Here is a 26,361-nt window from a genome sequence, read left to right as displayed (position 1 = left end):
TTATACCTCACTGGCAAACTCGTTTTGCTTGACTTTGATAAAAATACAGAAAAAAAATAAGAGGAAGACAACTGGCACACATTTAAAAAAAAACTGAAATATCAGCAGAAAGAGCTGAATACGCGCTTAAAGTTGCACTTTGGAAGTTGAAGTTGGGAGCAAATAGTGTAAATCGTTATCGATGGCCGTTCCTTCTTCTTGTTTACTTCTTGGACCATATCTATTCTACAACTGTCCACTTCCTCCACCTCCACCTCCTTCTTTCTTTGTTCTTTGTGGAGTTGTATGCTCCACTCCATTCTCGATTCCCATTATCCAAGTCAAAAAGAATCTAAAAGACCGGACACCCTACCAGCCAAAGGTGGGGTCTATTTGTCCTGGGTCCATGAATCTAAAAGTAACTTTTTCGGAAAGATCGGAGATATTGGCTGTGGCACGAAAATCTTGACAAGCACACTAATAGTACTTCATAATGTTAATGAAAAAAAGGATAATTAGGAGTAATTAGCCTCTTATTTTTCTCATTTTAAGATAAATAACATATCCATTGCAACAACTTCTTTGTAAATTTTTGAAAAGCTTGAATAATAATCTTACCAAAATAATACTCAGTAAATATTATTGGATACCCCGGTGTTCAGCCGTTTTTAAAACATTAAGGTATACGTAGGGAATCTAAAAAACGTCATTGTCTTTGCTTTAAGCCTCTCTTCCTTTCTCTGACTCAGTTCCTCTCATTGACTGCGCAGAAGAGAGCGTCGCGCATGTCTCGGCCACTGCCAGTGATGCCAACTTTTATGAGCAGAAATTAGACAGATGATTTAAATGAAGTGCTAATTTAAAATACAATAACTTGCAATTTTACTTCATCTTCTTATGATATTGTTTATCTAATTATCAAAGTATCTGATTTTTGGGACATGTTCTATTAAAAAAATACAATAAAAGTGATATCACTCCTTATACCGAAAATTCGTTTTCAAATATTAAACTTAACGCAGTCCAGCAAATGTACATTATCTTGCTTCATAATTGATTTTTTAATATAAAAATTTACGATTTTTGGGGCATATTCCATAGAAACACAAGTTGCTAAATCTGTTTTAATTTGCAAATCAATCTGAAAATCTGTCCGACGAATAGCTGAATTCGCCCCACGATGCTCTCACCATGCATTCGCTCTCACCGCTCTCTCCCGTGGCGACTAGCAGGAAAAAGTCTATTTAAGCAACCGCGAAATATCCTCTCTTTGTTATTGCATTTTCAACCGCGCTGCTCGTCGGGTGCGCGCTGCCATCGAAAAATCGAATCAAACCTCGGATAGTTTCCAACTCGAAAATCACCGGGCAGGAGTATAATATATGGATTGCTGCTAGGGAAATCCCGTTGATAAAGAAGATGTTCTGATGAAGTATCTTTTTTGCACCTCAGACGGGGATAGAAGTTGTGGAAGAAGAGGAAGAAACTGAGAGGGCGAGAGGAGGTTGCAAAACGGAACGAACCGGAAACGAAACGGGTCGCGGCTTGAAACGATACGGTAAATGAAACAACGCCCTGAACGCCCGACTTTTGGCTATTATGATGAAGTTATACCACGATCGCGGGTGTGTGTGTTATTTGAAACAAAATTGGTTCAACTGGCAGGAGTAATCAACATTTATAAATATGTACATACATATTCAAAAACTGCATAGCATGTGCCGGATGTAAAGCCTGCGACCTTTCAAATTACTATTTTATATAGTACCTCAACATATATTTTTTTTACTCAAACAAAACAAACCGCAGGCGGTGTTTTACTTGTGTGTGTGCATTTTTTTTGGATTTCAGGATTTTTTTTCAATATTTTTTTTGGGTGTGTGAAAAGTGAAAGTGAAAATTTAGAGCATCGGACAGAACGCGCTAAAAGCAAAGAGAGGAGAGGGAGAGAGAGCATGCGTTGTTGTTGTTTTTGGTTTTTCCTTTATTTTTTTTTGCAGGATTCGACTTTCTCCCCCGCACACACACCAGGCTCGCTCTCTCTCTAACGGTGTTCTCTCTCTTGTTCTTACAGCGGCTCTCTTATTCTCAGCGGCGGTGTCGTTTTGTGACGTCAAAACCAGCTACGTCCTTCGCTGGCAGACACACACACACGCACGCATGCACGCACGCTCACCGACAGACACAATACCACACTGAAAGAAACTCCCACCAAGAGAACCCTCCCCCCTCCTAGAGAACAACAACAAAAACAGCAGCAGCGGAAAAATAAAGAGAGAATTTATATTCCTTTTGTATCAACGCGATTGTGTGCATGTGTGTGTGTTTTTTGAGGCAGCCGCACAACTACAACTGCAACTGCACTAGTAACAACAACTAAAAAACGGCAAAAAGCAACAAAAATGGAGCAGCCGAGCCTTCTCGTCAAAATCCTGCACTCGATTCCGCACGTGAATTACACATTCCGTCGGGTTAACGACACCTTCAATCCTGACAGCGATGTTTACCTCGAGGTGAGTACCATACCAATCCCAAAACACGGAAAAAAATCATATATTAACTTAATGGCATCAAAACGCACTATTACTTTTTCAAAGGCAGTTTTATATATGTATATAAGATAAATAGAAACAAAACGCCATCATTTCCATGCATTTATGTAATCTATGTAAATTTAAATTACATTTGATTTGATAAGTTATTATAAAGGATAGGGTGAAAAAAATTCGTAGTTTCGTTTTGAACTAGTACTTTCATTACCAGTGGCAGATGTTGCAAGCTGAAAAACAACAAAAAAGTCAGAGTTGGGACTTGAACTCAATGATTTCTCGTGAAATGGGGCCAATAATACCGTTTCAAGTTACAACATATACAAATAATCTTCACTTAACATTATTCAACACCTTAAGAGCTAATTTTTTTCCGTGTAATACCTCTGCCGATAACGGTAACTGTAACTGTAAAAGGGGCCAAAATCATTTGGGTTAAGGGAAGGGAAACGGGAAGTGAAAGCTCCTTAAATGAGTCATGCGTAGGGCACTTAGCATACGATAACCACAATAAGACTACTTAAGGGTAATCAAAAAAGGATATATATCCTTGGTAACAATCCATACAAAGTCTTAAAAATGGGTGGGAAGAGTATCATTTATGACCAGATATATAAGTGTTAAATCTCTTAAAATCTCGTCTAAAACTAAGTATTAAATTATGGAAACTTAAGCCTTGACGCACATTTGTGTTAGTCCGCGGATTTAAGGACTGTGTTTGTCGGTCCTTGGGTAAACTTTAAGCGATGATGCGTGTGCTGTATTTAGATAGTTAAATTTGAAAAAAGATAAACAAGTATTCAATAAACAAGACATGATCAAATTCTTATATATTTAAAATATTTCATATTTTCTTTGCATACCGCTTAAAACTTGCTTTAGATTATGAGATTTTATGAAAGGTTGATCACATATGCAATGCAGTTGGGTATTTGGGGTTAATGGAATGCGGGAAAATCCCCGACTGTAACGTCACTCCGAAACACATTCCCAGACACTTCGGTTGAAGTTGTAAACAAATTCGAAGTATCTCCATTTGAGATCTGAGAGGTTGTACTTTATATTATGGGCGCATTCCAATCGGCTCCTATTCCGACACCAATACCAAAATACCACTTGAGCGGAACTCGAGCATCTCCACTTGAGATTCGAGGTTTTTAAGTTCCATATCTATTTTGAAATTTTCGGTACGTGTTATGTGTCTTTTGTCTCCTTTCTGTGCGCTTTCCTCCGAGTTTTTACCTGCCCTCCAGGTTTGTCCTGTTTGCAATTGCATAGGACACAAAAGGAGCACAAAGAAAGGCAAAGACGAGGAAAAACGCGTGGATAAATTTCAATTTCCATTGCTCTTCCTCTTCATCCTTTTGCCCCGCCTCTAGTTGTCCCACTGCCACTTTGTTCCGCCGTGCAGTCTCCTGATTTTACAGTGCTCTCTCTTGTGAGAGAGGTACTCTTTGACAGCCTTTGCAGCCGTTCCTTTTTCGTTTTGTTCCTGCCATGTGCGCTCCATGTGACGCCTCTGGGCCAGTGTTGCGAGGTGTTGAGCTGATTCTGAATCTGGATAAAAATAGGCTAACGAAGGATACAAACAAAAAATGAATGCTAAAACCATATAGCTATATCCAAATGGAAGAAAACATACAAAATATACTAAAGGGTTTTAGTAGTTATAATTCCTAAATGCTTTAATTTTATACAATTATATTTGTTCGTTGTGGACTATATAAAAGAAACAGACAAACTTTTGTATCAAACATAAGATACATGGTTTTATTCACAGGACTATCATTGCTCTTTGTTGAATTTATTAATGTATTATGCAATTCATTTTAAAAATAATATGCTAGATAGCTTGAAATAGGCTTAACTGACAACACTGCCTTTACGCAAAGGAAAGGTGAGGGAGGAGGTGCAGGAGTAGGGGCGGAGAGTAGAGGGGGTGAGTAGCAGCTGCACACTTCCGGCTTCCTTTTCGGTTCTTTTCCCCCCATTTATTTCCCTTATTTTTTCTTTGTCTCTCCGCCGCCTGACCATTCGATCATCACCATCTCTTCCTTATCTCACTCGCCTCTTTACCGCTATATATATCCCGAAAAGGGGCAGGACAGGACAACGCCCTTTTAACCGGCTTCCCAATCAACATATGCAAATTGCGAGTTCCTTTTTCTTGGGATTTCCCCCCAATCCAGCCAACGCGAAATCATTGCTAAAAACCCAGCGGGGAAATTTGATTAAAATTAGCAGACTTTTCCATTCTCCCATTTCCTCCTTGATGCTGGGAAATGCCGGCTTCCAGCGCGAAAATTGTGTGTGTGTGTGCGAAAATTCAGGTCAGCTGGCAGAGCTATATGGCTTCGGTTTTTCTTTTTCGGATTTGTGTTGTTGCATTTGGTGGACGTAAATGTGGACGTAGATGTAGGTCAGGCTGCACTATAGCTCCCCACGGTGGTGCTATGGGTGGAGGTCGAAAGGGGGCGGGATGACAAAGGGGGGCCCTCAGACTTGGGGAGTAGTTTTCACGCGCGTCAGCAAAAGTCATCCGCACACTATGCAAAAATTGGAGTGTTTAACCTTAAAATACTACTCAAAACTTGGCAATACAGATAATAAACATTAAACATTAAATTGCAAATTAAAATTGTATATATTTAGCGTGCCTTAAAACATGATAGTGCCAGTCCTTTATCTAGAAAAAAAATTTCCCCGCAACAAAATATATAAATTAAAGTAGTTCGTGAACTCGGAGGAAAGTTCCTAATTAATGGCTTTTATCTATAAATTTTTCTCCGAGTGTGTGACGGCAATGGACGGTTAATTGGGGAGGCAGGGTGTGAGATTGAGGTTTAGCTTTAGCCGGCTAAGCCGAAGAACGCCAAAAGGGTCGGGAATATGGATGAGGGAATGGCAGACTTACATCACTTTGGATTACGTTAGGATGCGATAAACACTCGAGAACAGCGAGTCCTTCAATATCTCGTCTTTATCAACGTATGGCCATCTACCCACCAGAGACTCCTCCCGTCTAAAAACAATCCACTCTTTGCATTGATTATAATGCTGACGACGACGGCGATGATCAATTCAACCTTCAACTAGTGGCGGACGTGGACAATGACAAGAGACCAGATACAAAAACCCCATCTTTATCTACAATGTACATACAATTTCGGTTAAAATAATAGGAATGGTATAATATAAATAGCTAAAAACATACTCTTAAAATTAAGGACAACTTTTCTTTTAATTTACTAACTTACCATTAAACAAAATGTGGTTTAGATTTTTAACTTAGTTTTTTAGAACTGTAACTTAAGAACTTTTAACTTAGTTCCTTCAAATACACTTTTCAATATGCAGTACTAAATGATTTTATAACAAGTTAAATATAACTACTATTAAAATAAAAAGGTTTTTTATTTATATTCTATTAAAAATTTAAAAATATTTTATTTTATTAATATTTTTTAAAAATATTTTAAAACATGACAAGAGTGAATTTTTATATTTGCCCCATTTAGTTTTGGTAAAAAAAAAAAAAAATTCAGAGGTAGTTTCCAACCTATTTTTGATTGCTATTTCCGCAAGCTATAAAATTCTATTATTTTGACCGCAACTGTTTTTGACTATGGTAGTGCGGGTGCCCACGCGACAGGGAGGGAAATATAGGGTAAGGGTCCCGCATCGTCCAGATGAATCCATAGATTGGGCTAAAATTAAACGCGGTCTGGGACTTGAAATGGAAATGGGAAAATATAAATGGATGGAATGACTTGCTTACCAGAAATATGCTCCATACATACGTTTTTTAAATAAAGAGTTCTCACGAGTACATATAATGGTGGTGGTATTTTCTACAGCTTTAAAACTATCTTATACCATGTTTTATAATCCCATAATTGCTGCTCTATTATTACCACAAAAAAATTACCATTGTGGTTGGAAGTGGTTCAATGTGTTTTTCCCAGTATCCATGATGATTATCAATAATTAATAATTATTAATTAATTATTAAAGTAGTTAATAAAAGTTTATTTTTTCTCTAACGAACCTGATGTTTCCCATCTTCTTTCAACTACTTTAAGCCTTGGCTCAAGCTCTTAACATTCTCATTTGCAAATTGCAAAAAATAATCTCAAAGCCCAAAGCCTTTCTTTATCTTCCTTGCATTACTGTATGCATGACAACCAATTTCTTGACTTGGGTTTAGTTTTGGAGATTGCTCTATATATAGCTTACATTTTATGCAGATTGCTTATACGTATATGGATTTCGAATATTTCATGCGGATTGTCAACCTTTTTTGCCTGCGTCAACACTTTCCAACCGCCTGGGACTATCGTGGCAACTGCAATCTGTCTGTTATTGGTTCCTCCCCGACCGCGACCCTTTATTCTTGTTGTTCACCCAATAGATTTCCGTCTGCTGGCGGAATAACAAAAGGGAACGGAGGAAGTACCAGGCTGATTCAGATTCAGATGCCGACTGCGATTCACATTCCCATTCCCATTCCCGTTGCCGTTCCCATTCCCATTCCGATTCTTATTCCTACTTCGAGGCTGAATGACAGACAGCTGCCCTCACATTTGCCAGATGTGCCTGTATGCCCACTTTACAGATTGTTTTGTATCCGTATCTTTCGCTTGTTTTCCTTTTTGTTCTTTTACGACTCGTCACAATGTTGCTGCACTTGGAAATGGATGGGATTTAGATGAACTGACAGAGGCTGGGACGGATTTGAGTGTCCCCAAACTGCAGTGCGTCTTTCTTTTCCGCTGTTTATTTGTTTCTGGACCCGTCTTGGCCTTGTTTACTCATCGAAGAAGCTCAAGATGCTGACCAATAAATTCATCGAACAGTTGAGACCACCCAAAACGAATTCATTTCGATTTTGATTTCGATTTCTGTTTGATTTGAATTCAACGTAGCCCCCGCGCATAATATGTTAATAATATAAAAGTTTTAATACTAAATACAAATATTTTTAAACTCTAAGAGAGAGTGTTTATATATAATAATGTAAATAGGAGCAGTTTTTGTTAAGGTCTGGCAATCTTTATTACCATGTAAGAAGAATATATATCTATATATCTATAAAAATGAATAACCGGACAGCTATTGTATCATCTTCATTCAGTCCCCACTATCGTCAACACATTGAAAGCATTCATGTAAAGAGTACTTACTTCACAGCGTGATTTCATCTCCAAACTTATTATGAAAAATCTTACATGCAAGATGACATCAGATAATGACACCATATTGGCCATAGTGGTCCGTTTTCATTGTTTTCTTTTGTTTACTGCATAAAATTTGATTATTTCGCGTTTGGGTACATCAAGTTCAAGTTAAAAAACAAATTCAAATTTTGGTGTTTGTTTTTATTTTTTGTTTACACTATGTATATCTACCCACCTACACCGCATTCGTTTTCGTCTTTTGTTTTGTTTCATAGGATGCTGTGTGAGAGATTCTCTCGGGCTCTTTATCTGCTTTTATTCTCTTGTGAGAAAGTTTTGTGTGGGCCTCTCGTCTTATGTGGGCTCTTTAGCTCTTAATAAGTTAGCCTGAAAACGAGATTCGGTCCGAGTTAATGATACCAAACTGGAATTTTGGATTTATGCCCACTGCCCATTGAAAATTCATCACGGACCGCTGCTAGATTTGCATATGAAATTATGCCACGTTAACAGCGGCGGACACACCTGCTCCGTCCATTAACTCTTCCTCTATTTTTCTCGGGTTCTATTCAAATTGGTTTTCTATTTGTTTAGGGGGGACTGACTGAAAGGCAAAAGGCTAAACTTCAATTGGTTGCTAGTTCTTAGGTTTATGTTTGGTTTATGTCGGGTTCGTTTCCTGCGCAGCACCTAAAAAAATGTTCTAAAATCTGGGATAGTGATTAAAAAACGAACTTAAAAACCATGAAAACGGCTGGCACTAAATATTAATTTGAAGTGTTAAAAGTGTTGAGTAACAAAAAAAAATTTGTTCTCTGTTAAAAGGGTGCTCTAATTTGACTAATAATATAAATGAATTAGAATAAGATAGTTATAAATTAATTACAATATATAGACTTTTGAGGGAAAAACTATACATTAAAAAGTAGATTTTAAAAATCCTTTAAAAAGTTTAGAGGTTGAATTTTTCTTATCTCAAAAACGTGGCTAACCTTGACTGCTCCCCCAGCAATCTGTGTTTTTTGAGCCCCTATGACCCTTTCCTATCGCCTTTAGATGTTGTTCTACACAATCTGGTATTGGAAAAGGGCGATAAACATAGAAACGATCCGTAACGAAGTGACAAAGCGGAAACGACGGGTGATAGCCCGCTGCGCTCACAATATATTCGCTTCATATTTATGTATTTATTATAACTGTTGTCTCTCGCTGAGGGCCACCTCTTGAGGGTCCAAGAAGGGGGCAGGAAGTTGGGTGGAGCTGAGCTGGGTAACTGGTTTATCCAACAAACATTCTACGAAGAAGGGGATTCGAAAAACTCGCCCACCCACGAAAAAACAAAACTCGATCACAGCTAGGAAAACACAAAGTGATACTACTACAACATATTTTCATTGATTTTTTACAGGATTTTTAGTTTTTGTGGGTGTACTATGCAAACAAAATATTTTTAATTTGTAAAGTTTTTGCGGTAATACAGATAGTGTTAATTATGAGTGTCGTTTTCATATAATAATTATCATAATTAACATTTTTAACAATATTTAAACTGAACATTTTTTAAAACTGAGTGACTTAATGGGAAAATCCGGTGGTGTGTTTCTTATTTCTGAAATTGTTTAAATAACTAACTCTCTTTAAACCGAAATTTCTAATATTTAAAAAAATTACCTCAATCTTGGAGTTAAATGCTAATTACATTTCGTAACTTCTGAAATGTCTAAAAATATTTAAAATTTGTTTGAGTCATTTGTATATAGCCATTGTAGCACTAAAAGGAACGATTGTTCTGCTTTTTTAACCATTGGTTTCCTAAAAATATTTCTTATCTCCCCTCAAAGTATGTATGTATTTTCTTGACTTTAAATGTTTAATGTTCTGCATAAGTAAAGTATTTAAGAAATGGTGACTTATGCGAACTTTATGAATCATATTCTTTAATGATTAATTTTTGAAATTCCCCATGGTTTACTTGAGGTTTTTCTTTTGAATGTTCCTGAAACCCTTAAATAGATTTGATCATTTTGTAGTCATAAATCGTACAAGAATCAAGAACGGTTGATAGTGCATCTCTAAAATTTTATTTCACTTTGAAAAACCTTTTAAAAGTGCGCAAAGAGTCTCCAATGATTAATTCTTACTTGATCGTTAATCGCTGTCGTATTTTGTCTATTTACTTAATCTTGCTCTTCCTGGCGTTAAATCCCGATTATATCTACACTTGTATACATGTTTATTTATGAGAATCTTTCGTGATACATTTTGCAATAAGCCCTCCACAAATCCCCCAGTCACAGCCTCGTTTTTCCACCTCTTTCGTGGCAGTTTTCACACTTCCCATGGAGACACATTCACAAATACTAGGGAAAATTCTCAATTAAATTGGGGATGTGTGCAGGAAGGTTGGTTTGGTTTACAAGGGGGAACTTGAAGAGCTTCAAGGTTATTTGTTGTTGGCAATTTGCTTTGATTTAATTCAATTTGGTGAACGCCATCGGAGGCAGCGCGTAATTTTTGCCATTTTTAGCGCCGCATTTGCAAAGGGTTCCGTGCCCAAAGGGAGGTTGAAGTTGAAAAAAGTGGGGTCAATGGGGCTGGGAGGTTTGGGGTAGTTTTCCGCTTGTTAGAAGCGAATATTTTCGCTTCATTTTGCAGATTGGGTGTGCAGGAAAATGGAAAGAGAGGCAAAAACTACAGGGGGGCTTGTTAGTTTATATGCACAGCACAAAAAAAAATAAAAGCGCTAATATTAAAAATAATAATAATAATAATAAAACAGGGCAAGCCAAGTGCATTTACCAACACAATTAAAAATCAACATGCACACAAGTGCATGTCGAGGAAAAATAAAATTTAATTTGGATTAGCGATGAAAAACAATGTATTTAAGTAATTGTTTGTTCACTTTTATACATACCGCAAGACTTATGCAACATTTACCACCACATTTAGCCTGCAATTGTTGGACATTTTTCTTCTGCGTGTAATGAAAGAGAAAGGTGGTGCAAAACGGGGTGGTGGTGATGCCATTTCTCAAGTGTCATTCAACTGCGAGGAGTCGTAATTGTGCCGAGGCACAAAGACTACAACAACGACGGCAACTGTAACTAGTTTTAATGATTATTTACATGGCACAAGTGCAATAAATAATAAATACGAGTTACGAATTACGAGAGTAGAGGTGAAGTGGGGAAAGGGTACTACTTTCCAACGAGGATGTGCCGTGTCTACATGACCATAGAACGGTGCGTCCGGTGTCGATGCCAATTCCGATTCCGATAGAACGCTGATTGACAGCTGGGAATTGCTGGAAATTGCCTTAAACTAGTTCAATTATGGGTGTTATATATGACGGTAACATTGATTCTTCTTTTTTCATTGGCAATACGGGTATTAGACTGTAAAGAGTTGTAAAGAGCTATAAAGGTAGTTTTTATTAAGTTATTAGCTTGTTAAATGAGTTATGATTTTAAATAGAAATAAATAAAAATTGATTTCCTAAGTTAAGCACTTGAAATAGTTTTCATTAAGTAGAAATAGATTTTAAAACATAATAGAAGAATCGCGGAGAGAACAAACACACTGAATGCAATACTCAAATCTTGCACTTAAATGAAACTACTACTTGGAGTCTTTGAATGGGATTTGTGCACTTGCTCTTTAATTTTTATCGCCCCACTCGAGCCCCCTGAAGTATCCCCATTTAGCCACTGAATAAAGACCGAAATCCCGAAACTGAAACCCGACTCAACTCGACTGGAATGGACGTCTCAAGTGGTTTGACTCTGACTCATTTGCCATTCATTCGAGTTTGAGTATGTTGAGTGCGGGGTTTCTATCTCCATCGCCGTGCCATATATCCAGGAATATCCAATATCCTCACTGGGTAATTTGAAGCTCACAGTATATAACGTGTTTTTTAATGACAGGCAATGAAATTACCGTCAAGCAAATACGTTTTTCGGTGCAAAAGTTGCTAAAGTCTTGTGTGTGTGTGTGTGTGTGTGTGTGTGTCTTCTTACACCTGTTTTTCTTCTTCTTGGCCAATTCAATTTAGTTTCGGACACGAAGACGGACCAAAAAAAAAAAAAAAAAGAAATTAACTTTACTGAGGACACTCTGCCACCATGAAGCCAACTAACAACAAATTGCAGTGCCAACAACAAAGGCATCGAGTTGCAACTTATTCAATTAAAAGTTTTTCCAATGTCCAGCATAAAGAGCCATGAATGTGGAGTCCACAGAAAGTGATTTTTATTTAGAGCTACAAAAACTGTCTGTCAACAGGCGATGATGTTTGGTTAACAACCAACTTGGCTTATACATTTTTTAATTAACAACATTTTAAAGGAACATGTCGAGTGAATCAATCTTAAGGTGATTAAATTTGGCACAGATTAATATTCAATCAAATATATAAAATTTTCCAGTTCTTCACCTCCAATGATTTTATTTACAAACGATCAGAATCGGTTTGTCTGGAATTTTCCAATTTAATCAATCGAGGTACTTTTAATTGCCAGGAGGAACCATATAATTTATTTTTTAAAACTGCATAGTTTTGTCTTGTGTATTACGTATTTTAATATATATACATTCCCACGCGATTTAAACTTTTTATGATGGGCTTAACAACTCAAATAATTTGATTAAGCTCGGTACCATGGTCTCGCAATCGACAAATCAATGTCAATATCAATCAAATCATTTTTAATTAAAATTTCAACAAACAATTCTGGTTCGATGGTAATTTCCATTGCAATATTGTCACACGAAATTGAATTTACATATCTGTTGGAATTGATTGCTCAAATATGCAATTTAAGGAATAGTGATATTATTTTCTGAACTAAGCTATTTTACATCAGGAAAAGTTGAAGTTTATGGTACTATAGTATATATCACAGATTTGTTGTTTTTTACATAAAATAAAATATAAACTAGTCTGACTAAGCCAGCGAATGATGTTGAGCTAACAACAATGAAAGTTGGGTTTTTGATTTGATATTCTGCGTTAGGCTGGTTAACTTTGCCAAAAATCTAACTAGCTTTTTTTCCGGGAAGTGGAAACAAAGGGTTCACATATACACGTTTACCACCAGCTTTGCCTTATAATAAGTCTTATTTTTTGGACTGTGTTAATAGAAGGAGGGGATTTGATTTTTTTGCTACTGATGCATCGTTTATCACCAACTTTAACCTATTATAAATCTATTTTATGAAAGTCTTATTAAGATTGAAAACGGAAGTAGCAAATTGTTCTTGATCGGCATTGAGAGTGCGTAGAGGTACCAATGCCGAAAGACTGCTGATGCATCGTTTACCACCAGCTTGAACCTATTATAAATCTTTTTTTTGAGCACTTTTTTATACAAGTCTAATAATTTTCTTATTATTTTACAGAGTCTGGGCATCCTGGCGTGCATTCCCGCCGGCCTGCTGATCGTCTCGCTGTTGGGCTTGCTGCTCTACCTGCTGACCCGCTGCTGCGACCGTCGTCAGCGGAAGCCAAGTGCCCAGCGCTGCCAGAGCTGCTCGCTGGTCATCATCACATTGATGACCTGTGCGGCCATTGGATTAGGTGAGTTCGAGTTGGAGTTGGTGTCGGAGTCCTGGGCACCCCGAATGACCATGGGGAAGGGCGTTGAACCGCTGCTGCAGTAGCAGTTGCAGTCCCAATCCCAGTCCCAGTTGCATTTGCCAAAGCACGTATATAGTAAATCCCTTTGCATCGCGTGTTGGCGGCTGTCGGTTTTCAGTTTTCAGTTTTCGGTGGGCAATTGGCAATTAGCCAGAACGCGACTTATCGCCAGTGGAGCGGAGTACGGCTACAGTGGCTGGTCACGTATGCAAAGTCGCGGCAAAGAAGTGGAGCCAAAGCCGATGCCGATGCCAGAGCCACAACCATGCGTCATCCGACGGCAGTGGAAGTGGCTTGGCTTGGCATGGCTTGGCTTGGCGGCGACACAAACGATGAAATAATAATTTAATTAGCCGCAGAGCTGCGCACAGAGCGCTTAATTGAATCAGAAATGCGAAATGTGTGTCGCCGCTGGCGCGGCTAATGTTACATCACTAACCTGCCCCGCGATGATCTTGCCCTGATCTTAAATATCTCGCTGATCTCTGACACCAGCTCACGATTTCTTAATGGTTATGTCCCTCATGTCTTCAGTATCTCGGTCACATAACTCATCCCATAACCTTTCCATAATCTCTGTCTGATTTCTTTCTGTATTTCTTGCTCCACTTGCAGGCTTGTACGGAAACGATGACTTCCACAATGGCCTGTTGCAGGCCTTTGGATCCGGAAAGAACGTCGAGGATCTGGTGCTCACCTTAAAACGACAGGTATGTTTGGTTCCCTAAGTGAAAAGCACAAAAGATAGAACACTTATTATTGGAGCTTTTTAAAACATAGAGACTAACTTGTATTGTATAGGGTCAAGCATTTTAGTTCTGTGTTAGTGTTATTTGTATTTATTTTCACAAACGTGAAATGTGATAATTACATTATCAAGTTTAGCTAACTTGAGAATTAATTAAATAAATATAGATATGTTTATGATAATTAGTTTCTAACCATATGTGTTTTTATAAGACCAAACGTACTTTATAAACTTGTGGGCTTCGAAAACTCTCTCGCTCTCGCTCTATCTCTGTCACTGTCTCTGTCTCTCTTGGTACGCAAATGAAGTCTGAAGTGGGATCTTTAACTGAGCTTAGTTACCCAGTGCCCCTCTACCTTGCCTAATTCTTGGCTTTCATAAACTTATGCCATTCCCATTCGGGCCATATTCCCATCCCATACGCAGCATAGTCTCCCTCTTTGGCTCCTTGTTCATTATAATCAACCTAAAAGCTGGCTGCTGTGTTGACAGTTACGTGGCCACGTGGGAGGGAGGGTGTAATGGGGCTGGGTTGGCTAGAAGGTTGTAATAGGGACTAGGGGAAGTGTGTCCTCCTGGCCAAGACTTTTGCTATTCATAAACTTTGTCAACACACACACACATACACACACACATACAGACACAGGAAGCGACAGCGAAAGAGGCGGGGCAAACGAACCGATAAGGCAAGAGGTTAGTAGGCAGTGTTGGAAAATGTACTAGTTTACATAAAGGTAAATAATTTTTCAAGCTATAGGTAAGATAAAAGGTACATAAAGCATTATTCACATCAAATGAGCCTATCAGGCAAGCGGTTAGAAGACGAAATGGAAAGCGGCCATAGGGCAGTGTTGGAAAATGAATCATTTTTTGGAACTTAGATGAAGTACAAGTAAAGAAAAAGGTATATAAAAAAGCTTTTTTTTAATTTAATAAAAGTCTATGCCTAGGTAAGATAAAAAGTAACACATTTTGCTACCTAGGTACGTACCTCGGTATAAGTATCTAGACACTTCCCAACACTGTTAGCGGTTGAGGGAGTTGAGTCAGCCAGCAGCATCAAAGGTAGACGACGACGACGACGACGACGAAGCAGAGAAGATGCAGAGAAAGAGGGCCAAACAGATGGCTGGCATTGCTCGACTCTTGAGTAAAACGCTATTAATTATCCCTGGCACAAAGGACGTTGTTCGCAGGGTGGGGCTGCCTTTGCGATGTGCGTGTGTGAAGCAATCCCTTTAACCCGAGGAGCAACCCCTCAAAGTACACACCCACACACCCAGACACCCACAAACCTGACCCAAGCCCAAACCAAGTGCGGAAGCAAAAGTATTACGATAGAAACTATTTTTCCTTTTTCTTTGGGTGTGCTTTATTCCAGACTGAGAGGGGGGGCAAAGGACACGACTGTGAAAAAGGGCGTCGTTAAGAAGGGGGCTCTTTCTTTCACCCCTACCAATCCCCCCTCCTGTATTTGGTCATTAACTTTTGAACTGATTTAACCTATTTGGGGGTTGAACTCGAGTTGCATTTGCAAATCAAATATAATCGTAACATTTAAGAAAAAACGTATTAATGTCTCTAGCTCTCGAATATATTGGCTCTGTATATAAATTGTAAATAGTTACGAGATATCAAGTTTACAGATTGCCATGAACTATCAATGATAAATATTGTTAAGTGAGATCGGAATTGTAATTGTATTTCTGCAGGAGTTATTTAAGCCTGCGTTTAACTTACTTCCTAATGTTTAATTGGGCAGGAGCTATTGTAAAATGCGTTAAACTCAGTTCCTAACCACGGTTTTTTTTTGTTTTTGTTTTGCCTTATTTTCAGACGGAGAGCATCAAGCACGACTTGGCATCGCGGATGTCCGGACACAAGGTGGAGCAGCTGGTGGTGAAGCCACAATACAACCAGACGGTGGTCATGCTGCTCATCGAGACATCACGTCTGGTCACGGAGAACACCTCACGGGCGGTGGCCTCGCTGGACAGCATGGTGCACTACTTTATGAAGGCCAAGGGCAGCGAGAACGATACCTCGCTAATGGGACTGTTGCAAGTGAGTTGATACATCAGTCCTGCCGCAAAAATATCCATTCAATAGCTAACTGATCCTTCACCATTCTGCCGCCAGCTTGGTGAGTTCTACGAATCCATTCGCTGGCCAGCCACTCTGGCCTTTCTCACTGTCCTCCTACTGCTCTGCACCGTGCTGGTGATTGGCGTGGCCCGGCGATCACGCTGCACCCTGATCTTCTTCAGCGTTTCGGGCCTATTCTGCATCATCATCTGCTGGCTGTTGGCCGCTGTCTATCTGGCATCCAGTGTGGCTGCCGGCGACTTTTGTATGCGACCGCACGACTATATGTGCCGACAGGTGGGCATGGTGAGTGGTGCTGCCTTTAGAGATGATGATATCCCATGTACTCTTGAAAAGTTTACCAACCTAAGTGTACTTTGCATTCCACAGCGGAGTCCCTATGTCGATTTCCTCAACTGCGGCACTCCGCGCAATCGGTTCATTCTGCGCCTAAACGAATCCCGGGATCTGGTGGATCGGGCCAGGGAAAGTGTGGAGCACATGCAGCGGTAAGTAGATGAATCTATTCGTATGATGGATTGCAGTGGAATACTTTGGCGGAAATAGAAATCAATGGGCTAAATAGCTGGCAAATAGTTTCTTTTAAAGTTTATTTCTGTTTACACGAACTCGTGTGGAGCAAAGTCAAAACAATTTATTTTTATAGCGGTTCGATTTGGTAAATGAGATGCATTCTGTATAGAACATTAAACTTTGTTTATTTACACGGGACTTTTTTTTAATTGTTGTGATTTATTTGTGATAATATTGCTGAAAATCGTTTTACGCAGGTCGAATACTAAAAAAAAACCCAGGACTAAAAGCTAGTTGTTCTGAAAGGATTTTTCCCGTAGATTGCTAATTCACAACATAGAACTTTCCATCACGTACCAATCGTTGTAAAATTACTGAAAAATTCGACTTTTGGGAACTTTCAAGGACAATTAAAAAAGAAAAAAAAACTATAACAATGACTATAACATTGTGATTTTAATACTATTTTTGTAGAAGTTCCCTCTTAGCCTTGAGATGATTTTTTAATTGTGTTTAGGGTTTGAAAAGTTAAAAATATCCTTCTTTCGCTTCGCAGAATGAGCCAGGACACGTATCCGCACATCGACATCCAACGCACACTGAACACCATGGACAGCGATCTAGAGAATACGCTGCGCAACCTAACCACTCTATCGGAGACCCTGGACCGCCGGGCCATCGACCAGCACTACGAGGAGGCACTCCGCGGACTCTGCGGCGGCGGACTTCTTGGACTGAGCCTGATGATGGTCGCTGGCCTGCTCACCTCCTTCCTGCTGACGATCCTGGTGTACGCCGACTCGCACGCCTGGATTTATCTAACCAAGCGGTACGATATGTGGAAAAACGTTTTTAAATCTTAAAAAACAAGGAAAAAAACATAATACTTCCTTTTTTGTTTCAAAAGACTTAAAGCACATTATAAGAATATAGCCCACACTGTGCATTCAAAACTATGATTCAAACGTTAGGGAAAAACATACATTTTTATTTAATATACCATAACATTTTTACCATGTAGATTTTATAGTTGAAAAGTGGTTGTCTTTTTTTATACCTTCAGTTTTTCGATGTTTAATATGTTTTCTAATTAAAACTTTTTAAAAGCTTGGTTCAGTAATTCGCCCAAAATTGTTATTACAAAATCTATTTGCTGCATGACAAATTTAAAAATGTAAAAATGTATCACATAAGTTCAATTCATACTTTTCATTTATTTTAAAAATAAGTCTTTAAAAATCTTGCTGCAGTGAAACCCACGATAATGTAGGTACCAATTCAAATTTTAACGTTTTATTAAGTTATTTACAACTGCTGAAATAATATTGCTTTTAAAAATGAATTACGATTATGGTTCAACTTACCTTGAGCGGGGATTCATTGAACAATCGTTTGAATCACTTTATAGAGTGCACGCATAAATTAAACAAAACAACTAACAGGTTTTTAAACACAACTTGTTAACAATTAAACAGAACAGAACAGAACAATCAACAGAACAGAAGAGTTGGTACAATAACATTTTATGAAAAAAAAACAATTTTTATAGTGTTGTTCCTCTGGATCTGTGAAGTAGTCCAGAGAAAGCGCTCCTTTTATTATACAGATTCCGATTAGTGGGCCAAAATGATTGCACTTACGATATAGTACTCTAAGGGCGCCCGGCAGAGGGGACACGCTTTGGCGGGGCTCCGATCGTAGACCTTACAGAGACAGTCCTTGCAGAATGTATGTTTGCACGGGGTGTTCACCTGCCGACGAAGTTTGCCAAGGCAAACGGCGCAAAATTCATGCATCGTGTTTGTTTTTTTTTTTCTTTTTTTTCTGCTTCAAGTTCTGAGTTTTCAGGTGATTCCTGTTCTCTTTTAGTGACTGACACATTGTCACAGCCTGGGGCGAAATGTTTGCCAAAGCCATCTCGATCGGCTTACGAAATCTAAGAATTTTGAGCTCTCAAATCTCCGAAAACACCGAAAATGAATCACAACATAAGTTCATTGAAGTGTGGGCGCTATAACACCAGGCGTTTTTGCATTTACTCTATTATTTTATAACTTTTTCTCAATTGGTTTTTTGTTTTTTATATACTTAAAGGCCAACGCTGGACGCTGACAAATCGGAGACGGCGCCGTTGTTCCCCGCCTCGAATGCGCCCAGTGCCAGCATTTCGCCCACCGCACCGCTGAGCACGGGAACGATCAACCGGACGCTGTTGCACCACCAGCAGGCGTCGGTGGGTGGCGGCGGTGGGTCGGGCACCCTGCCAGGATCCGGAGGCGGCGGGGGGCGGGGCAGGAGGAGGAGGTGGCATGGGCGCCAATGGACACAACGGCGTGGGACCCTATCGCAATGGAACGGCGGGCCTGAGACAAGGGTTGGCATCACCTTTATCTCAATCAAGCCACAATTCATCCCACAACGCTACTTACAACAACGGCACCATCGGTTACAACAACAACAGCCACCAACAACAACAACACCACCACCACAACAACCACCTGTACAGCAACCACCACCACCACCACTACAACAACAACCACAGCAACAATACACAGCATAGAACTAACTCCGCGGCGGGGGCGGTGGCAGCGGCGGTGGGCGTGGCCAGCCACAATGGTGGTCAACGATCGCCGTCGCCGCCGCCCGGCTACGATTTGGTGCATGGCACAAGGCATGAACTTTGATTTCATTTGATTTGTTTTGTTTACTTCCCCAAGAAAAAAAAAAGCGCCCAAAACCCCAAAATCCCTATCCCATATGCGTTGTCCTTTTTTTTTGGGAACTTGCTGCTCATGATTAGAAAGATTGTTCTATTATATCTGTTATCTATCGTATTTAATAATCAGATCTAAAAATATGTCAGTGTAATTGTTGGCATTATCAGCATCACAAGGAAGAAACGAAACAAATATTTAGATATTTAGTAGTTTTGAATCAAGAACTTGGTCTTTGTCAACCAAAAATTATGGTTTAGTTCTTTTGTAAAAACTTTAAATGACAAAATAATTCAAATAGTAAACAAATTCTATAATTTTATATACCCCTCTTTGTTTTCCCAAAAAACGAAATTGTATAGTTAATACATTTAAGGCCTGTTTCCCCAAAAAGAAAGATACTAAGTTAGTTCAATATATTATAAACAATATTACTTGTCGTAGACAATAACTTTTCTCAAGTCAAATATCTTCTCATAAATTTCAACTCATAAAAATATATTTATCTGAGTAGCGGGTTCCGCATAGTCGAAATGATCGACTATATTATTACGATTCTAGTTGGGGCTTTGTTAGACTTATTTGTTTATCGTTATTGTTATTGTTTGTCTTTTGTTTTAGTTAGTTGGTTGTTTCGTTGCTCCTTTCGTTGTGCTGCACCTGCATGAGAAAACCGACAACGAACATTAGCACTATCCATCACCCACTACAAATGAACACAAAGACAACCGGCACAGAACCTACCCACATACAGCCCTCCCAGCGGGGGTTCACTGTAACGGAAAAACTAAGACCATGACCCACTCGAGCCGTACTAACCCATGCAAATAACAATGGAGACAACTTGTTTAGCGTAAAACGAAATCATCACAAAAAGACCTTAACTTTATCAGTTTGCTAGCAGGGAATTTATTTTCTTATGTGTCATTAACAACAATATATACACTTTTTTATAATATCTGCAAATTTTGCATAACTCGGCTTTTGTTGTTGTCTTTGAGATTGTCAAAAATGATTCGCTAAAATTTAACTTTTACTGTTTTTTTTTTGTAATCTGATGTTTTTAAATGTAATCTGAAATTTATAATTGCAACTATAAATCGACTTTAGACGCACGCTGAGAAAAAGACATTCCTTAATTTAAAGAAAAATTCTTAAATTACAGGTATAAGGTTCTAAACATGGCTTTAAAAATAAGCTTATATTTTTAGGAAAATCGATTATTTCTTAAATATATACCATATACACCATATATATATGGTGGGCTTACCTCTAATGCCATTTTTAGTCAATTATTACTTAAATAAAGGAATTTGGTATGCTTTAATGCTTTTTAGTAGCAATATTTTGCTGAAATTACTAGACTACTAAAATACCAAACTTGTTTGGGTATTGAATTTCTCGTTTTTCAAGTATTTAAAGTATGAGCATAAGTTCTCTAGTTGAAGTGCACTCAGAAAACAATAAAAAACCAAAATGACCTAAAAAGTATTAAAACAACACATTTAAGGAATAGCTACCAAAAAGTGTAACTACCCTAAGTGGGTACACTTTTTAGTTTCTAACTTTAAAATTTAGGTTATTTTAATGCCTTATTTTCATTTTGGTTATAGGGTATTCATTAACCAATTGTTTCTAACCATTTGTAGGGTTCATCCGGTAGAAAGACTAAACTAAATCCCCTAACTGAATCACCTTGAACCTAATTAAAAAACAGAGATTTCAACTAATCGAAACTGTTTGGTTTTCAGGTCAGGCCACCACACTCTGGGACGCCTGCCGTCGCATCACCAGCAATCGGCATCGTATTTGCCGGGACCCAACAATGGAAAGTATGCGACGCTCAGCAAGCAGTGTAAGACGCTCGAGTCGAACGACTTCTACTGAGATTCGCTTGCCTGCAGTTCCCATGCAGGCAGTAGCAACAACACAGCACAGCAGCAGCAGCAATTGCAGTTGCAACACCAGCAGCAGCAACATCAGCAACAGCAGAGCAGCCTAATCAATCAGAACCAGATCAAGAACATCTTTGCATCGGCCACATTGCCACGCTCCACGGGCAGTTCCATTCGATCGGTGCTGTCGGTGCAGAACTCCAATGCTGGCATTTGTCGCTCCACGGGCAACGGTCTGGATGGGGAGTTCGTGGATGATCGTGATCCGCGCGATGTGACCAACAACAGCTTCAATCGCTTCGATCCCAAGTACATAAGCATTGGGCCCAAGGCGGTGAGGGGTCAGAACAACAACCTAAACATAATGTCCGCTGCTGGGAGCAACAAGTGTGCCACATTGCGGCATGTGGGTCGCTACGGTGGCTCACTGAAGGGTGTGTCCGCTGTCAACGCCACGCCCTCAATGCCCGCTGCCCCCGCTGTGCATTCGCCGAACTTGAGGAGCGCCAAAGCGCCATCAATAGCCACCGTTTCGAAGGATTATTGCCAGCAGCCGGACTGCATTCCCCAAGAGTTCCTGCTACAGCAACAACAGCAGCAGCAGTTGCAACAGCAGCAACAACAGTTGCAGCAGCAGCAACAGTTGCAACAGCAGCATCAGCAGCAACAGTTGCAGCAACAGCAGCAGCAACAGCAACTGCAGCAACAACTGCAACAGCAACATCAACTGCAGCAGCAACTACAGCAGCAATTGGTGCCACCGGCTCCGCCGCAACCTGCGCCACCGCCTCCGCCCAAACCAAAGATAGTCAATACATTTACGGAAATTCCTGGCACCACGGGTGTGGGCAGCTCGTATGCCAAGGAGCAGCAGCAGCAGCAGCAACTGTTGGCCCTGCAGCAGCAGCAGCAACAGCAATTGCTGGCCCTACAGCAACAGCAACAGCAGCAGCAGCAACAAAGGGAGCTGCATCCACCCACCACGCATATACTGCCACCCTCGGCTGTTTACAGCATCGAGAGCAGCGAGGTGTTGCCCACAGCTGCGCCGCGAGTGCAACAGCAGCAGCGTTCGCTAAATCCCGCCTCCATTGTGAACCAGCCGCTGCCCGAAATTCCCACCAATCAGCAACAGCAACAATCGAAGATATCCGCTCAGCCGCTGTGCGCGGCCAGTTTGGGCCAGTACCGCTCGTTGCAGCGTCCGCAGGCGCAGAAATTGCAGGCCGTAGCCACGCAGCCGCAGCCGCAGCAGCAGCAACCGCCAACGCTGCCGCCCAAGAACAGGCACAAAACGGGCAGCAATCGCGACAGCAGCAATGCCAATCATATGCAGACATTGCCGCCAAAGTCGGCTAGCTTGAGGCAGCAGCAGCAGCAGCAGCAAGAGCGGGACAGAGACCGCGAGAGGGAGCGGGAACGGGAGCGGGAGCGTCCCCGACGGGCGGAAACTTTGGACAATGCCCGCAGCTACATAGAGCAACAACAGCAGCAGCAACAGTATCCCAGCCAGTTGATAACCGGCAGCAACATTAAGAAGCAGCACTCCTACGACAGCAGCTACCACCAGCAGCAACAGCAACAGCAGCAATTGGCCTTCTACCAAAGGCAGCACAACAACAACTTCTCCACGAAACAGCAGCAACAATTATTGCTGGAGCAACAGCAGCAGCAACAGCAGGCTCTGTTCTATAGATCCTTGAAGCGAGGTGAACGAGGAGGAGGAGGCGGAGGGGGAGGAGGAGGAGCAGCAGCTGCCACCACCAGCAACCATAGCGATCTGTATTCGGTGACGGAATTGTAGGAGTGCGCCTGCTGCGGCGGCGGTGTGGATGTGGTGCGCCGAGGCACTTCATCCACATCGCTGCACGCGGCGGCGGCCACACAAACTCAGAGCCAAAACCAGGCGCAATCGCAGAACCAGGCGCCCGTTCCCCTGCCACCCAAGAAGCATCGCCAAAGGGAAAGGGAGCGCGAGCGGGAACGGGAGCAGCAGCAGCAGGTGGCCACAACCGCTTGCAATGCCAATCTGTGCGAGGAGCATCAGTACGATGAGTACTATCCAGGTGGAATCGGAGGAGGAGTGGGTGCCACTGGAGGAGGAGCTGCTACAGCAAGCTCTAACTCCAAGCATGCATCCTCAGCATCCAAGCAAAGCCAGCAGAGGGCAGCCACCTTCGATGTGGCCGATGCCAGAGACTATGAGCTCAAGCGTTTGGGCAATCGCAGATCCCAGCAGCAGGCGGCTCCCAGTAAAAGAAATGGCGGAGGAGGAGGAGCTGCTGCCCAAGATCATCATCGCAGCCACGATCGCGAGCGCTCGCGCAGCGATCATCGCATTGCCAGCTATGCCTGCGAGGAGGTCAATTCCTCCGCGCTCTGTAGCGCTGGCTCCATGAGCTCCATGCTGCAGCCGACCAATGGAACTGCTGGTCACAGCAGGAGCAGTAGCCATCACCATTCGCGGGATCAGCAGCAGCAGCAGCAACAGCGGGAACGACGCGAGAAGACCTTCAAGGTATGATTTTTAGAGACGTCATAAGAATTGTCCAATCCGCGCCAGGACACCAGGAATGGCAGCTCCAGGCGGCGGACGCGTTGAGGGGTAAATGAAAAGCGAACGTGGCGGATTCTACAGCGATTACAATTGGAGGCAAAGCAGCTAGAAAAAGTGAGCGCAAGCGGAAGCGGAAGAAACTGCATTGGAAATTTGGAGAACCCTGCCTGTTTTTATGTTTAGATATCTCTGTCCCTCTCTATCAACGCTCTGTCTAGGTCACACACAACGAAATGAAACGAACTCACACACACACACACACACACATATATATAAATGTATATTGTACAAAATTCAACCTATTCTGATTGATTCAAAACTGCAAAAGCTGCTTAATAATGTGCTAAAATGTCAAGAGTAGCGGTCAAAATAATAGTACTAGTACCTTATAATTCCCAACATGTTTTGTACATTTAATTTAATGTATTTTTGGTTGGACATTATTATGCAATATTTATACAATTTACAATTTCCAACTACATTTGCATTATGTATGAGCAATATCTACAAGACCTTTTTTTTTAATTTTACAAGATTTATTACTATTATTTTAACCGGTGCTGTGCCGCATAAAGCCGTATACAAACCTACATCAGTTCTCTGCTCTGTGTTGTTGCCTATTGTTATATATATATAGTACATAACTAAGATCAACTATAACGAATATTTTTTTTGTGACCACTATTCATACATGTATATTTTAAAAGCCTTAGTTAAGTACAATTTAGTTTTAAGCACAAATTTATTTATTTACAACAGATTGTAAGCCTCGACCCCAAAAAATATGATCTAAAACGGGTGAAAAAGCGGGTAGAGACCGTCGGCGAACGATTGCTAGGAGCTCTTGAACATTAACAAGTTTTTTGCAATATTCTCGAGAATCTAGTTCCGTCTTTGTCTCTCGCTTTTTCGCCATTAAAGAACTTATATTTTCATAAGAAGTGTGTGTGTTTTTTTTATATTTATTATCCAATTTTTTTTTTAACTTGCATAAGCGATTTACGCTGCATTATTTTATTGTTTGAGAATCCGTTGCGAGAACCAACAACAACAACCACAGCAACACGTACGTAAAATTTTTGTGACGTCAGAAATCTAAAAACAAACTATGAAAAACCAGCAGCAACAACAAAGCACAAGACAACAAAAACACAAAGAAAAAAACCACAAGGAAGAAAAAACAACTTCAGCGGAAAACATTTTACAAAACAAAACATAAAATAAATTAAAAGTTTAACATTTTAGAGAAGCAAACCACAAGAAAAGCGAAGTTCTTAACTCAAGCAATATAAAAATAGGAAAAGACGAAAACGAAAAGAAGCCATACCAAGTTGTTCAACTATTTTAAAAATGAATTCAGCAATGCAAAATGATAAACAAGCAAACATACATATACATAAACATAAACATACATTAAATGCATACATACTTAATATAGAGCAAGCATAAGAAATATTAATTAATCGACAACAACCACAAACAATGTTCAGGTCAATAACTGCATTTAAAAGGATAAAGTAAAAGAAGGAAACCCTCGTTAGGCATAAAAAATAACGAAATGCTCTTTTTATATACAACTATATATACATGCATATAAATATATATACATATATATTATATTACAGAATTGCAGTTACCCAAAAACACACAGGCAGCCAGACAAACCATCAAACACAAACAACAACAAAAACAAAAAAAAGCAACTCACAAAAGTTGTTGGCACAATGGCAAACACACACAACCATTTTATAAAAACTAACATAATTATCTTACACAAAATACAAGACACACAACACACTCATACATGCGAACAGTTGTGGGCAAAATAAATGTAGTGCCATTAGAATTTTGAAAAATTGAATAAAATGTAAATTGTACCAATTGTTTAATTTTATTTAAGTTTTACAAATTTATTTAAAGGGTTAAGGCTAAAGAGGAATTTTACCAAAACTATTTTGTTTCTACAACAAATAAAGGAAAAAAATAAAGAATTACATTTTGTGAACATTTTAAACTTAAATAGACTTTAGTTTTTAGTTTAATTAATTTTCGAATTAAGTGTACTTCAAATAAGGCATTTTAAAAACCTATTTTTTGTGTGAAGCTCTACGCACTAAGGCCACACTTTTATTTTGACCGCAGCTGGGCACACAAGCGAATTGAAAAATGCCAAAAAGGGAAAATAAAGTTAAAAATGTATTCTCTCTGCTGTGCAGACGCAAATATAGAAAGAAAAAAAAACCACTTCAACCATGTTGAGAAATCGCAACACGCACACACAACACACACTCGCCAATACTCCGTCTCGTTCGCTCTCCTACTCTGTCGATCGCGCTGTCTCGCTCTGAGCATTCCTCCCACCACCACCCACAATTCCGTTGTAGTTTGCACAGGAAATATATTAGCAAAAGTTAACACTCGAGGAGAAAAGTTAGTTGAAAAAATGTTAGAACACTCTAAGAAAAGGAATGCAAAACCTGTT

The 26,361-nt window shown here is 40.0% G+C and overlaps 2 protein-coding genes across 2 annotated transcripts; one reads left to right on the top strand and one right to left on the bottom strand.

Annotated features, from left to right (window-relative positions):
* The first annotated feature begins 1,247 nt into the window (after positions 1–1,247).
* Positions 1,248–25,873, top strand: LOC108138405 (polyhomeotic-proximal chromatin protein). Its single transcript, XM_017260590.2, is given in 11 exon segments — positions 1,248–1,537; positions 2,054–2,492; positions 13,109–13,286; positions 13,962–14,056; positions 15,931–16,158; positions 16,234–16,485; positions 16,570–16,688; positions 17,270–17,542; positions 18,808–18,994; positions 18,996–19,384; positions 21,179–25,873. Coding segments are annotated over 10 exon segments (4,500 nt in total). The 5' UTR covers positions 1,248–1,537; positions 2,054–2,381; the 3' UTR covers positions 23,847–25,873.
* LOC121466765 (RING finger protein 151-like) lies at positions 17,569–18,791 on the bottom strand. Its single transcript, XM_041707144.1, has 2 exons — positions 18,354–18,791; positions 17,569–18,278 (listed from the first exon to the last, which is right to left on the bottom strand). Exons 1-2 carry the CDS (start codon positions 18,507–18,509, stop codon positions 18,237–18,239), a joined length of 198 nt encoding a protein of 65 aa, XP_041563078.1. The 5' UTR covers positions 18,510–18,791; the 3' UTR covers positions 17,569–18,236.
* Positions 25,874–26,361: the final 488 nt, after the last annotated feature.

This window comes from Drosophila elegans, unplaced genomic scaffold (genome assembly GCF_018152505.1).
Source record: "Drosophila elegans isolate 14027-0461.03 unplaced genomic scaffold, ASM1815250v1 contig_149, whole genome shotgun sequence".
Classification (NCBI taxonomy): Eukaryota; Metazoa; Arthropoda; class Insecta; order Diptera; family Drosophilidae; genus Drosophila; species Drosophila elegans.
Note: the sequence above shows the minus strand (reverse complement) of the source record. Positions and strands in the feature narration are given on the sequence as shown.